This window comes from Populus alba, chromosome 10, assembly GCF_005239225.2.
Source record: "Populus alba chromosome 10, ASM523922v2, whole genome shotgun sequence".
Lineage (NCBI taxonomy): Eukaryota > Viridiplantae > Streptophyta > Magnoliopsida > Malpighiales > Salicaceae > Populus > Populus alba.
In genome coordinates, this window is record NC_133293.1 from 11,291,941 (window position 1) to 11,305,285 (window position 13,345).

Here is a 13,345-nt window from a genome sequence, read left to right on the forward strand (position 1 = left end):
GTTACTTGCTACGTGACTTGTGCTTTATCTTGTTAGAAAAACCATGAAATAACAATTAAAAAAAATTAAATTTTAAAAAAAAGGATGGATAATTTTGGATTGAAGATCTAAATAAAAAAATAAAAAATTTACAAAGAATTAAAAGAAGAAACTACTCAAAAAATAAAAACCAAATTTAAAAAAAAAAAGAGAGAGAGAGAACCAAGATTGAATTTGATAAAGAAAAAGACAAAAGAAATAGATTAAAGGATGAAATGGAATACAAAACAAAAACCTACAAATTACAAATCAAAAGAATAGAGATTGATACTCAAACATCTCTAATAAAGGGGACCACATTGAAATTTGAATTGTCTAGGAGAAGAAAGAAAAGAGAGGGGGAAGTGCTTCAACTGAAATCCTTCCAGATAACATTGAACGCGTGTCATTAATAAAGAAAGAGGATATCGTGAAGAATCTAATGACACAATATAAAATAATTTTTTACAATCAGAAAACGTCGTATGTGCCATCAAAGCATGACGAGACCCTTCAACACTAGTATGCATGTCACACACCTGACATTTTAAAAAACTTAAAAGTTTTTAATTAATGCAAAATGTCAATTTAACCTTCTATTAATCTGGTTGGAACATAAAAGCTAATGTGAAATTCTGGAAATGCCTCCAAGCAAGCCTAGTTACATTTCATCCCAAGGGTAAGTTATTAATTTTTATTATTATAAAAATATAAAATCTAAGAAAAACCCTAATAACCAATTTTCTGAATTTTGCTTTAAAGAGCGGTGAAAGTATTTTACTGTTTTAAAAAAAATAAAAATGTCATTGGACTCCAATCAAAAACAAAAATGATAAATAATTCATATAGAAAAAAAAAAACCATTTTATCCTAAAATTTACAGAAAAACCATTTTTTTATTATTATAATGAACAATAATTTATGTATAGAGGTACAATATTTTTCTGATGGCCTGTATATTTTGTCAATAATAGTAGCAGTAGTTGAATTAGGATTTAGGAGTAAAGGTCCTGTTCATCAAGCACACGCAGGCAGCCCATCTCTCATTTCCCAACTAAAAGTCTACTCTCCATGTGGGCCAATTGAAAACAAAAGAAAAAAAATAAATTTAAATTCCAGGCATTGCTGTAGCACAATTGGCATAAATATTAAAATTAATAACTAGCACTTGAAAGACTACTATATATATAAAATAAGCAGCGGTATTTAAAATAATCTGCGCCGGAATGGATCTCGGTAGCTGATGGGGTTGTCACGTGGAGAGATTTCAGGAGATAGAAGCATGGCCGGTCATACTGGTCTCCGGTGTCCACGGGGTCAAAGGTTTTGACTATTTTTTTCTCAAGAATTATTCTATAACCAGGTGATTTTTAGACTTGGAAAGATAGAGAGTAGAGGATGCAAATATGTTCCATAATTAAATGCATAATATTTTTCAATTAAAAATATATTAAAATGATATATATATATCATTTTTAATATTATCATATTGAAATTGTAATTTTTAAAAAAAGTATATTATTTTTATATTTTAAAAAAATACTTCAAAAAAAAAAATGTCTAAGGGTCAAGTCAGGCATGTGGGAGGGAGATTCCTTTGGATGGATAAGGACATCTTATCCGCGCCCCATGATCTTTGCCGTCTATCCAGACGGCTAATCTTCAAATGCTGTTAAATCGCCCAAAAAGGTCATCAGAACTTTGGATCTTTTTTTTACTGTTACCATTTACGGTTTCTTGCTTCTACATTCTAGCTTAGCTTTCACGTACACTGTTTCTAGTTTTTCCTGAATTTATGTTCTCAATTCTGTAAATGCTTTAATCTTCGGATAGCTCTTTTATTTTTGTGGTTTCCCAGGAGTTACAGCTAGTCTTATATTGTATAATATTAATTAGTCCTGTTAAAAAAACTGCCATATCCCAGTCTTATTTCACTCTAAGAAATTATTGGATAATTTTTTTAAAAAAAATTATAATAATCTGATGATTAAGAACATTTGTTTGAATCTTAGAATCCATATATATGTATGTATGTATGAATTACTGGTTTGAAATTAAATACATATACAAAAATGTCCTGTCCGTTTTCGTCAGATGGAATTACTAATAAAAATATAAAATGCTGAGCACAACTTTTGGTGGCAGCTCCGCAGCCCGACGCAATTCAAATGGACTCAAATTAAAGTAATACATCATCGCACGTAATCAAGATTTTATGCTTTTGCTAATACATAAATAAATTAATCAAATTATCCGGAATATTTATAAAAATGAATTTAAAATTAACTGATTTGAACGATTTTTTAATCTTTAAATTCATTCGATTCCATTTTGATTTTATATTTCAAAAAAAAAAAAAAACAGTGATATGAACTATTCAGTCTGATTTATTTAGCCTATTAAATAATCATTATAAACTAAAAATCCTTTAAATCAAATCTCCTGAAAAATAGTCCAATTAATTCAAATTAAATTTATTTGATTTTAATAAATATAAAGTCAAATAGAAGTGATAAATTTATATATTTTTTATTTGTTTGTTTGTTTTTTAAAATAATTATGTTATATTTTTTTATTATGTTAATCTCAAAAACATGTTAACTAACCAGATTAACAAGGAATATATTTTTAAATATGTTATTTTTAAAATATGTGGATTTTTAATAAGAATGACAATGTGATTGAGCTTATTTGAGGGTGTTATTGAGGTTATTTTTTAAAATATTTTTTATTTTAAAAATATATTAAAATAATATTTTTTTTTATTTTTTAAAAATTATTTTTGATACCAGCATATCAAAATAATCTAAAATACTAAAAAAATATTAATTTAAAAAAATAAATAAAAATTAATTTTTTTCAAAAAAATGTTTTCAAAACGCAAAAAATAAAAAACTGATTTTTACTAAGTTATTTTAAGTCCAAGATAGAAGAATATTAATTTGTGACTTTTGAGATTAACTGTATTATCAAATTTGAATTATGTTTATTTATTAACTGTATTATCAATTTTGAATTATGTTTATTTATTTATTTGCGGGAAGGGAAACTCGTTTCCCTTTTGATCTATTGGTTAGAATATATATATATATATATATATCGCACTCAAACAAAACCCTAGAAGACCAACCAATGAAAAAGAAAGGGAAACGAGAAGGTGGCTGCTGGCTTTGATTTGTCTGGAAGCAAAACCTACTGCCACAGTCACCAACTCTAGTTTCAGGTGTCGTGTTTTCTCTCACAAAAGCCAAACGTCGACATAGGGATTTGATGTGATAGAAAATGAAGCTCACGAGCCCTTTGTTTATATATGTTTTGGTCATCATCAGCTCTATAGATTATTGATTTGTGATTGGATTATGAGCAAAGATAACCTAACTAGGTTAAGAAAGAGAGTAAATCTTTGCGAGGATCTTTGACTCTTGTAATATCTACAGGTCCTTGCTTAATTATCTGTATCCCAAAGCGTATGAAATGTTTTCTTCCATGTGTGTAAACCCCTCTAATTTTAAATGGAGGCAGTCACATATATACTATATATTAAATGGCAATGGTCTGAAATTAGGGCTGGTATATCCGTGCCTTGAACATTCTAATTCCCGATTATAGCTTGTCGTACCAGACATTGGAGGAGTCTTAAGGGTGGTCTTGCTGGTGGGGTTATTGTCGGTTTCTTTTTCATGTTTAGGACATGATTATCTTTTAAAAAAAGTTGCTTTCTCTACATTCTACTCCCTTAATACAAAACACAAACAATCCATTCAAGAGTATTTAAAGGAATGTCTATTGCAAGAAAAAACAAAAGGAACGAAGAGTTGAAGATTCAAATGACAATATTTCAAACAATAATTGAAGAGAAGATGCCCATATATGTGACGTTTTTATATATATAATAATTAATTGATTTATTAATAAAACAACCATTTAGATAATGACCAAAAAAATACATTGAATTTTAAAAAAACTAAAAAAAAGAGATTAGAAACAAGTCTAATTACGCTTCCTGTGTTTATTCAAAGATAAATATTTTCAGCACTAGAAATAAGATTGGTTATTGTCTATGAAAAATCAGGTTCGCTAAACTTTACACGACAGGATAAACAATGAAGAATCAAGCCAAAGTTTGCATCTCAATGCACTGATTTGGAGTCGTTGTTCATGCACCGTACAACCAAACACTTCAACTTATTAATGGATGTAAATCCTATCATAAGCACAGTGCGATTTGAACAACAGATCACAGAAACTATCTTTGGATTAGTCAAGTAAGATTTTTTGAAAAAAAATAACTATCTTCAATATCAGTTGAGTTCTAACTCCTCCTTGGCCCAAATTACTCTCTTTGTTCCTATTCTAATGGTGATCCGGCAGGGCATGATTATCCCAGGTGCAAGGAACTGAAGAATTTGCAGCTTTTAATTAATAACACCACGCTTTAGCTAGTATAATTAAGTTTATAGTAACGAGAGCGGGGAAGAGCATTGTGACTTAACAAGCACTGCTGCTAAGATGGAGGAAGTGGGATCCATTTAAGTATGCAAGAACTATACGTGTCCCATTTAGAGAGACGAAAAGGTTATATTCATTAACAGTGGTGTACTATAGGAATATAATAGGATGAGGATCGACAACATTAAATTAATTAGGTCAAAGATGTGGGCGTGCTTCATTTTTTTTTTTTTAATTATAGTACTGCATGCATCATTATCCATACAAACAGAGCCTCAAGATCCTAGTTGATAACATGTATATAGCTTTAATTAATATTAGTGGGTATTTTCTTGAAGACCGCATTAAGCAAGCTTTGTATAAATGGAAGTGTGATGATGAAGCATTTGTATATTCTCTTCTCGATCTCTCTGTAATTAATGGAGAATTTCAATGGTCCTTGAACTATATGATGCAGCTGCAAGCATCTCCCTCTGCCTTCCAATTTCCAGCTAGTGGAAACAACTTTTTAACTTAAAAAAAGAATCAATCGTAGGCGATGATGGCGATTTGGATTTGCCTTGTTAAGGCGGCCGTCCATATTGGAAGGCCTGTAATTAATTCGAAAGATGTGTAATTTTTAAAAGTGTATTTTATTTAAAAATATATTAAATTAATTTTTTTTTTTAATATCAGAATATTAAAATCATTAAAAAAATACTAAAAAAAATAATCTAACATATTTTCGAGTTATATATACTCTTAAAACAACTAAAAAAAATTTACCGACTCGCCAAAAGGTAAGGATGCAAGAATATAAAAAATTCTCCTTTAATAATTATCTCCAATAATCTGTTGATACTGGATATGCTTTTCTTGATCAAGATCATGGCTATGATGTGATTTTATAAATCATTTATTGGAAACTTTATAACACATAATTGGGTCAACGAAGGTTATGAGCTCGAGGAAGGAGAAAAAAATGCAGTACCTTTGTAATCAAGTATCAACAGGGAAAAATATGAAGGTAAACACAAAAGGACCGGAGAATAATCATGCATAGTTTTTTTAAAAGAAATTTGATCAACTTTGTCTATTAAAAAAAAAAAGCCCTTTAATTTTTATTTATTTATAGAAAATCAAGAGTTAACATCTCAATAGGAGATGTAGTCTTTGTAAATTCCATGCAATTAATCGTTTGCCGGATAAAAAATGTAGTAATTTTTTTAAACAAGAGTGCCGGATAAAAGATCTGTCTGTATTTTCTAATAATTAAATCAAATAGAAGTAATATATATATATATATATATATATATATATATATATATATATATATATGGGATGCATGAGGCGTGTTTATGTTCGCCGAGTGGGGGTAGAGACGTGATTAATACTTGGCGTTTATAGGAAAATCCATGCATGGAAACAAAAGATTTCCACTTTCCGTGACTTTTACAAGTGCTGATCGAATCCTTTGCTCGCCATGGCAGTACTGTGTGTGAGATTAAAAGGGTAATTAACACAAAACTTGAATTATTGGGTCTGGCACCGGCGGGGACATGTCTAATGGTTTCGTGGAATCAGAAATAGACACTACGGCTTCTTGTGGTCACCTTGTCACCCATGCCGTCTATGTTTTATCAAATCAACGTTGCCAATTGTCTCACTGTTTGGAGACATTTTAAGATTACAAATTAAGACCAGATTAAGTTACTTCATTCTGATTCTAGATAAATCTCTATCAACTCTAGATTAAGTTGGAAAAGGTACCACACAGTAATGTAATGGTGGCAAGAACAGACAATGTGGAAGATGTACCTCGTTCAAAGAATATGCAGAGGCCAAAATCATCGATTGCTTTTAATTGGGAGCTTTCACTTGCATATGCAAATAAGATTTATTATTATTAACATGGGTGTTCAGTCCAACTTGCATGCACTTCAATTAATTCCATAAACCCTAAAATTAACGACCATATAAGATTTATATGATCCTAAAATTTATAAAACTTGAACTGGTAACCTTTAGGTCTCAGTGCATCACTCCATGCATGATCATGGCATAACTGCAAAGAGTATCAACATAGAAATAATTACTTTTTTTGTGGAAAAACTCCAAATCTCGCAAGAATATAGATAGTTATTTATTCTAAAGTATTTTGAATTTAAAACATTTGATTTCAATTTATATCTTAATATTTGAGGCACTTTAGAATCATGATCGTGATAATTTAAATGATCTGCAAAATTTAAAATTATAGATGGAATTATGTATGAAAAATTAAGCCCCCAACCAATTTAGACAAGGAAGAAACATTAACCTTGAATTAATCATGAATCATGTTTATCATTTCCCTAATACATAATTCCGAATCCATGTAATAAATATACCTTGACAATCTCCAAAATGGTCCTTTTTTTTATTTTTTGGATAGACGTACATAATTTTCAGGTTTTATACCATTAATACATACATAATAAAAGAATACAAGGATAAACAAGATTAACGTATGACTCTTTTTTATTGTTGTTATTATAATTAAAACTTGATGACTAGCAACTCAGGACTAATAGCATTAACAAAACCTCAAATGTTAACACTAGGAGATCAAGTACTCTAATTTGATAAATTAATTCCAAATAATAACATTTTTATCATTGCGTATTCGAATATATATATATATAAGCATCATGAGAGTGAAGAGAAGAGAAGATATGAAATTGTATACATGAACTAGAGTAATTTTCCAAAAGAAAATAGAAATGAAATATATAGGAAGGGAAAAAAAATGAGAAGTGGGCCAAGGTTCAAGAATGGGCCGCTTACTTTGTCCGTATGCGGGTTAGCACGCAGTCTGGCCCAGATGCAGCAGGAGTGGAAAAGGGAGGGAAACCAAAAAAAGAGGAGAAGAAGAAGAACCTCCTCCTCCTAAGCCCTAAACCAGAAAACATCTTTGACTCGTCGTTCAAGTGGGCCTTCTGTCCTGATTTTCTGGTCTTGCCGAGCACCATGCAAAATACCATCTCTCGACCCCTTTTGCCTGCAGGCCCGAGGTTTCTTGTGGCTGTGCCAATTCAGGCAGTGTGGAATTGTAAAGTTTGGTTGTTTTTTTTTTTTTTTTTTTTTTTGAAAAGCATGACAGTCAAAACTAGCTATAATAAGTGGTAACGATGTTTTAATGCTAACCAAGGTCTGCTTCAGCAATTTGAGATCCAAGAAGAAATGTAGAGAATCAAACAATAATTATACATACATTTATACCACTAAAGTTTACTTGTTATGTTGATCTGAAATGAGGGAAAAAGGTTCGTGTTGCTGTGTAGTGCCCAAAAAGACATGTATATTAGGGGCAAGAGAGCCACGATAAGTTCAAAATTAGATGTTGGAAGATCACACTGACGGGAAGAACTTGTTCAGGTTGAAAGGCAAGGAATAGAATTCTTCACTTCTTGTGTCTGTCTTGAACGAACGGAACCTGTCCCACCAGTGCATCCCCCTATCCTTCCTAGTTGCCGTGTCTTTTTTATGCAACGTGACGTCCAAGAACATTGCTAAGAAGCCGGCAACGATGGGTTCCGATGAGAATGGCACATTGATCATGTCATTGAACTGCCAGAAGATGCAATATCATGAGTTTCCTCACGGGACAAATTTCAAATATCTGATCAATAGTGAGAAAAAGGCATAAACAATTACCCATCTTGCGCCAGTGTGAACGGGCCCATAACCTTTGATTGCTGTGTACTCGTTGAAGTATTGTGGTATCGACAAGCCCATGAAAACAGAGAACCCAAGTATAAACTTCGTTCTGAAGCTGTTTAGGTTGCAAAACTGCAGGAAAGAGAGACCTGCTGAACCTGTTCATGTAATGAGAGAACAATGAGTTGCTTGGACTTGAACTAAATCGCATATGGTAAAAGCTCACAAGATCTGATAAGACATACCAACGTATGCAAAGAAAAGGCAATATAAAGCTGCAATAATTGGAGATGGAATTGAAGCAAAAACAGCTCCAAATTTTCCTGCATACAAAAGCATGTAAGCGATTTTGTACTTTTAACCGAAAGAGAGAGAGTTACATGATTCACTCACCAAGAATGGAAAAGAAAATCATGAACGCTGCTGATATTTGAACAACCCTTCGACTGCCAACACGCGTCAGAGCCAACAATCCAGCATTTTCACTGCAGTTGACGGAAGAAAGTTTCTAATGCCAACATGAGGGAGAGCTAAAAAAGGACCAAAGTTTGGTGGGAGATTAAAATGCCTTTTCAGTTCAAAGAAAAGGAGGATTCTACATATGAATCTTACACAGATACTGATGATCCGCTCCCAGTTCCAAATATGCCTGAAAAGAGAATTCCGACTCCCTGGGATCAATATGGAAGAGGATATTAAAAAAGGGTTAAAACAGTTCCGAAAATCACTCAGCCAACCAATCACATTGCAGTTATAAAAATTGTGCAGCTTCAGCCACGAAAAATTCTGTTAGATCCTATCATTTTAGATTCAAAAGGTAAAAAGACAGGTGAGATTTGAGCCTGGCCATTCCATAGAAATTCAATTCAAAGAGAATCATACCCTCAAAATTTTCTGTGTGCTTGAAAAACGAGTAAACTGCAAAGATGAGTGCAAAACATAAAAGCTATACCTGCCAACCAACACCACGGCTAAGTATAGAAGGTGGAAGTGGAGTTGCACTCGCATACCTAGATACAGCAATGAAGGCACCAGTGGACTGTTTGACCACAGAAAGTGAATTGTAAGCAAGTAAATTTCAGAGATCGTGAATCAAGATAAGCTGCCAAGTCCTGCCATGGTGTCAGTCAATGATAAACATTTCATGGAGTAAAAAACTTGAGTTGCGAAGCATTAAAAAGGAGAGGTTTTTTCTTAGTGTTCAACAAGAGGCAGGCATAAGGTGATTCAAAGAGTTTTAACACAGAAGAAAGAAATAAAACACTGATTTGAGGTGATTTAATTATTAAATTAAAGAGAAATTGTCTGCTTCATAAGTTGTTGGGTTCAATTCCACAACTATGAGCTGAAGTAATGAAAGAAATACGGGCCACTAAATGGAGTAGGCGCCAATTCACATTTATTAATGCATCTCAGAGTCACAGCTAGAAGTAACCAAACCTCTACTAGTGCAACAAATGAAGTAGCCATCATTGCAAAAGCCTCTCCAGCATCAAAAGTAGGAGCTCCCCATTGGAAAGGGTATGGAACTCTTATCCTACACAAAACACCATTATACAAACAATGAGGATCAGTGACCACAAAAAATACACTTCATTTTGACCTTTTATTCCTCTACTAGTATCATACCAACATGAACTGCAGCCAATAACTAGAGCTGTGACTTGTAAGAAATATCCTTTATATTACTATATAACACTGTAATTAGCCGCTTCAAGGAAAAACCTTTGTTACTCATCCGCATGGTTAACATGATGCTATATCACAGTAAGTTCAAGTTAAATGGAGATTCAGTAAGAACCTTACCAAGGAGCAGCACCTATAATTCCTGCACGGTCAGTTCGGCAGCTTGTTTGGGTTTGGTGTGCTGTGTTCTTATACGCCCCACTTACGGTAAGGAGGTGAGCATAAACCCACACAATGACCACAGAGAATATAACAGCAAACCGATTAAACACAGCCCTCTCCCCTCGTATCCAATGGGGTATATACTGCAAAAGTGGTCAAAGTTTATTTACTAAACTATACTAAACTTCCATAAAAAGAAGTTCAATCATTGATGTTCTCTTTGAAGTCCTATGATGCAGTTAAAATGAGAAGACATAAACGTGCACTGCATAGAGGTTTACATACCTGCGAGAAAATTAAAAGAAAGATAATCTGTGGCAGTCCAATCTCCACACATTTTGCCACCTAGAAATCCCAAAGCTCATTAATGAACACTAATAGAAGATGCAGTTTTAAACAAGACAAAAGGAGGAGGAGGAAAGGAGCCTAGATACATACTAGAGGGAAACCAAATTCATAGAGGCCAAATCCAGATAGAGCAACCAAAGGAACGGCAGATAATGGACTCAAGAGCCTGGCCAGATATCAGAGAGACAAACATTAATCACGGACCTGGCCAAGTATCAGAGAGACATAAAACATAAATTGATTGATGTCATTTCGAGTAACTTCTTCAGTATAACTAGAAATTCACCGACGTTCCCAATTATTGAATCTGATAATTATTTGCAAATCAAGTATCATGCCAAAGTCATTTCAATTCCAAAACTAAATTAAGAAAAAAGATAGCCATAACTAGATGAGAGGGGAGACCTATCAAACACAGTGAATTAGAGAACTTAATAAGAACACTGCGACAAAAAACTGGTAATGCTTTTAATCAATTAACCAGGATTTATTAAACCTTGCAACATTTCTCCAAAGACCACTGAAGCCCACGACAATCTGGAGAGTTGAGGCAACAATGAGCGCACCTTGAATTCCACGCATTGTCTTTTCAAATCTCTGCAACACAAAGGATCGTTGAACAATTAAGAAACATACATGCACGAAGTTTAGTAAGGCCGTATCCATGTAGGGGAGAGATCCAAAGGTAACCTCGACAGGATCCAAAATTTCACTATATCGACCAGCCAAAACGATTGAAATGGTAGCAGGCAAATAGCTAAAGGAACCTCCAATAACTGCAGGCAGGCGAGTACCAAAAAATGTCTGGAAAAATGTATTTAATCCAGCCACAAATAGCAATGTTTGAATCATCTTCGCTTTTTCCTCCTGAAAAGAGTCAGAATTCACATCAATTTATAAACAGATACATCATAGAAACAAGAAGCATCAAAGAGCAGAATCACTTACATTTCTTCCCCCCATCTGAGGAACAAGAGCAGTGGGTATAAACACTGTTGTCCCAAGCATCACCAAGTAGTGTTGGAAGCCAAGTAGAATTGCCTCAGCTGCATTTTTTGAAACAACCCCAAATATCATCAAATCAATAAACAAATGAAGGATGGATTATGAAACAAAATAAACATGCAGGTGGACTCCATCAAATTCATAGCCACTGCAACAAATGCCAATGCAAGCAAAAGAAAATCAGAAATCCCACATGACCAAAATTTCAAAATTAACTGATTTTGCACCCAGAACAATATGAACGGGTCAGGAATCACTATGAAAGGATTAAAAAAAACAGACAGAAAAAGAAAGAAGAACAGCGACCAAATAAACCAAAATGGGAACAGGAAAACAGGGGATGTAGACAGGAATAGCACAGAAAAAAAGGTGGTAACTAGAAAAACAAGGGGAAGGTATAAAAGAACATCAAACGGGGTGATGAAATGCATAACATTGGGTTACTAATCTAGTATAAAATTAAAAAAGTAGTAGTGGTAGTGATCCATAGTATATATATATATATATATATATATATATATATATAAAAGAGAAGATAAAGAAAGAAAAGAGAAACTGACGCCAAGGAGGAGGGCTGGTAATGCAGTAAGCAATATTTGGAAGCTGATCCTTAACAGGATGTGGCTGCAGCTCTTCCTGTTTTGGTTGTGGTGCGGCTCCTCCGCCTCCAGCCATATCCCTTCTCTCTTTGCTGTTCCTTTTGCTTCCCCTGACAAAGAAATTTTACAGACGACGTCCTTGCACCCTCTAAATAACCCAAATCTTTACAAAAAAAACCAAATCCCTCTAAGAAAAAAGTACAAAATCCCAAAAGAAATAACAAACTACCAAAGCCCAATGTCACAACTCCCAAAAAGAACGCAGGAAAAAAAGGATTAAAGCAGTGAAATGGTACTGGTACTGATTAGTTAAAGAGAACAGGTTAAAGCAGTGGAACCAGGTTGCGGAAAGAGAAGGTGGGAAGAATTGCAGTGAAGAACATGGCGATACTAAACTCTACTAAAAGCGTAGTACATCAACAAAAAAGTAAGTATGTACGTTAATAAAGACCCATTCCACTTGGAGGCCAAACAACTTAATAATAAAGTGAGTGTGAATGGAGGAAGAAAGAAAGAAAGGAGGAAAGAAAAGAGAGAGAAAGCAAAAGCTCGTCTCTCCCAAAGTGAGAAACAAACCAAATTAAATTTATACTCCTCCCTCTCCCTCCATCTCTCTGCGCAAACCAAAGGAATCTCTCCCTCTCTCGAACGCTCTTTTCTTTACATGCATAGCTCTTTTTCCTTTTCCTTTTCTTTTTCTTTTTGTTAATTAATGTTGGGTCTACGCTCTCTTCCCCCCTCTTCGTTCACGTAAAGAATACAGCTTGGTTGCTTAAAAGCGCTGCTCCAGTACCGTCACCTTTACCAGCCTTGTTATTTCTGTAAACTATCCTTTACATTCATCAATGTTTCACTTCCGCCCTCATAGTTTATACTTTCTGAATCTTACCCCAATAGCTTATTTCATGGTTTGGGCAGTAACACGGGGATTTTTTGAAATTTACAAGGGTGTTGATTAAACTACAAGACAGAACAGATTCAGAGCAAAAATTGGGAAATTCCTAATGCGCTTTGATTCATTGATTATAATTTGTTTGCTTGTATCACCCCAACTAGTTAATTAGTTTCAAGCTAGCTACTCACTCTCTAAGATAGGCAATAAATTACTCCTGCTACTTACGGTGGTGAAGACAGAAAAAATTCAAAAGGAGTGTGCAATGAGTGCTCCTCCTTTATATTATGCATGCAATTTCTTCCAAACAAAGCAAGGGATTGTTCATTCAAGGGAGCATTTTTTATATTGTTGCAAGGAAAAGATCGAATCCCTTCAAGTATTTGTTAAACGTATACGGCAGTATTTCTTTCTGGCATGCTTTGAAGATTTTTTACTTGAAATTACTTTATTAATTTGTGTTTTTTATTGTTTTATGTGCTCATACCTGCACCAACACCGGTCAATC

At 33.7% G+C, this 13,345-nt stretch overlaps 1 protein-coding gene across 1 annotated transcript; it reads right to left on the reverse strand.

Moving 5' to 3' along the window:
• Positions 1-7,650: 7,650 nt before the first annotated feature.
• On the reverse strand, positions 7,651-13,137 carry LOC118046538 (nucleobase-ascorbate transporter 6). The gene is made up of 14 exons (XM_035055482.2): positions 11,907-13,137; positions 11,290-11,387; positions 11,032-11,208; positions 10,838-10,938; positions 10,432-10,507; positions 10,279-10,338; positions 9,952-10,136; positions 9,586-9,682; positions 9,098-9,184; positions 8,758-8,816; positions 8,539-8,630; positions 8,391-8,468; positions 8,143-8,303; positions 7,651-8,055 (listed from the first exon to the last, which is right to left on the reverse strand). Exons 1-14 carry the CDS (start codon positions 12,019-12,021, stop codon positions 7,837-7,839), a joined length of 1,605 nt encoding a protein of 534 aa, XP_034911373.1. The 5' UTR covers positions 12,022-13,137; the 3' UTR covers positions 7,651-7,836.
• Between the last annotated feature and the right edge of the window lie 208 nt (positions 13,138-13,345).

Bases quoted from the DNA above. Each gene is read 5' to 3' on its own strand.
- LOC118046538 (XM_035055482.2), bottom strand. From the start codon at position 12,021: ATGGCTGGAGGCGGAGGAGCCGCACCACAACCAAAACAGGAAGAGCTG. The intron at 11,388-11,906 runs GTCAGTTTCTCT...CAAAAAATGCAG, and splicing joins TACCAGCCCTCCTCCTTGGC to CTGAGGCAATTCTACTTGGC. The intron at 10,508-10,837 runs GTTTAATAAATC...ATATCTGGCCAG, and splicing joins CTTTGGAGAAATGTTGCAAG to GCTCTTGAGTCCATTATCTG.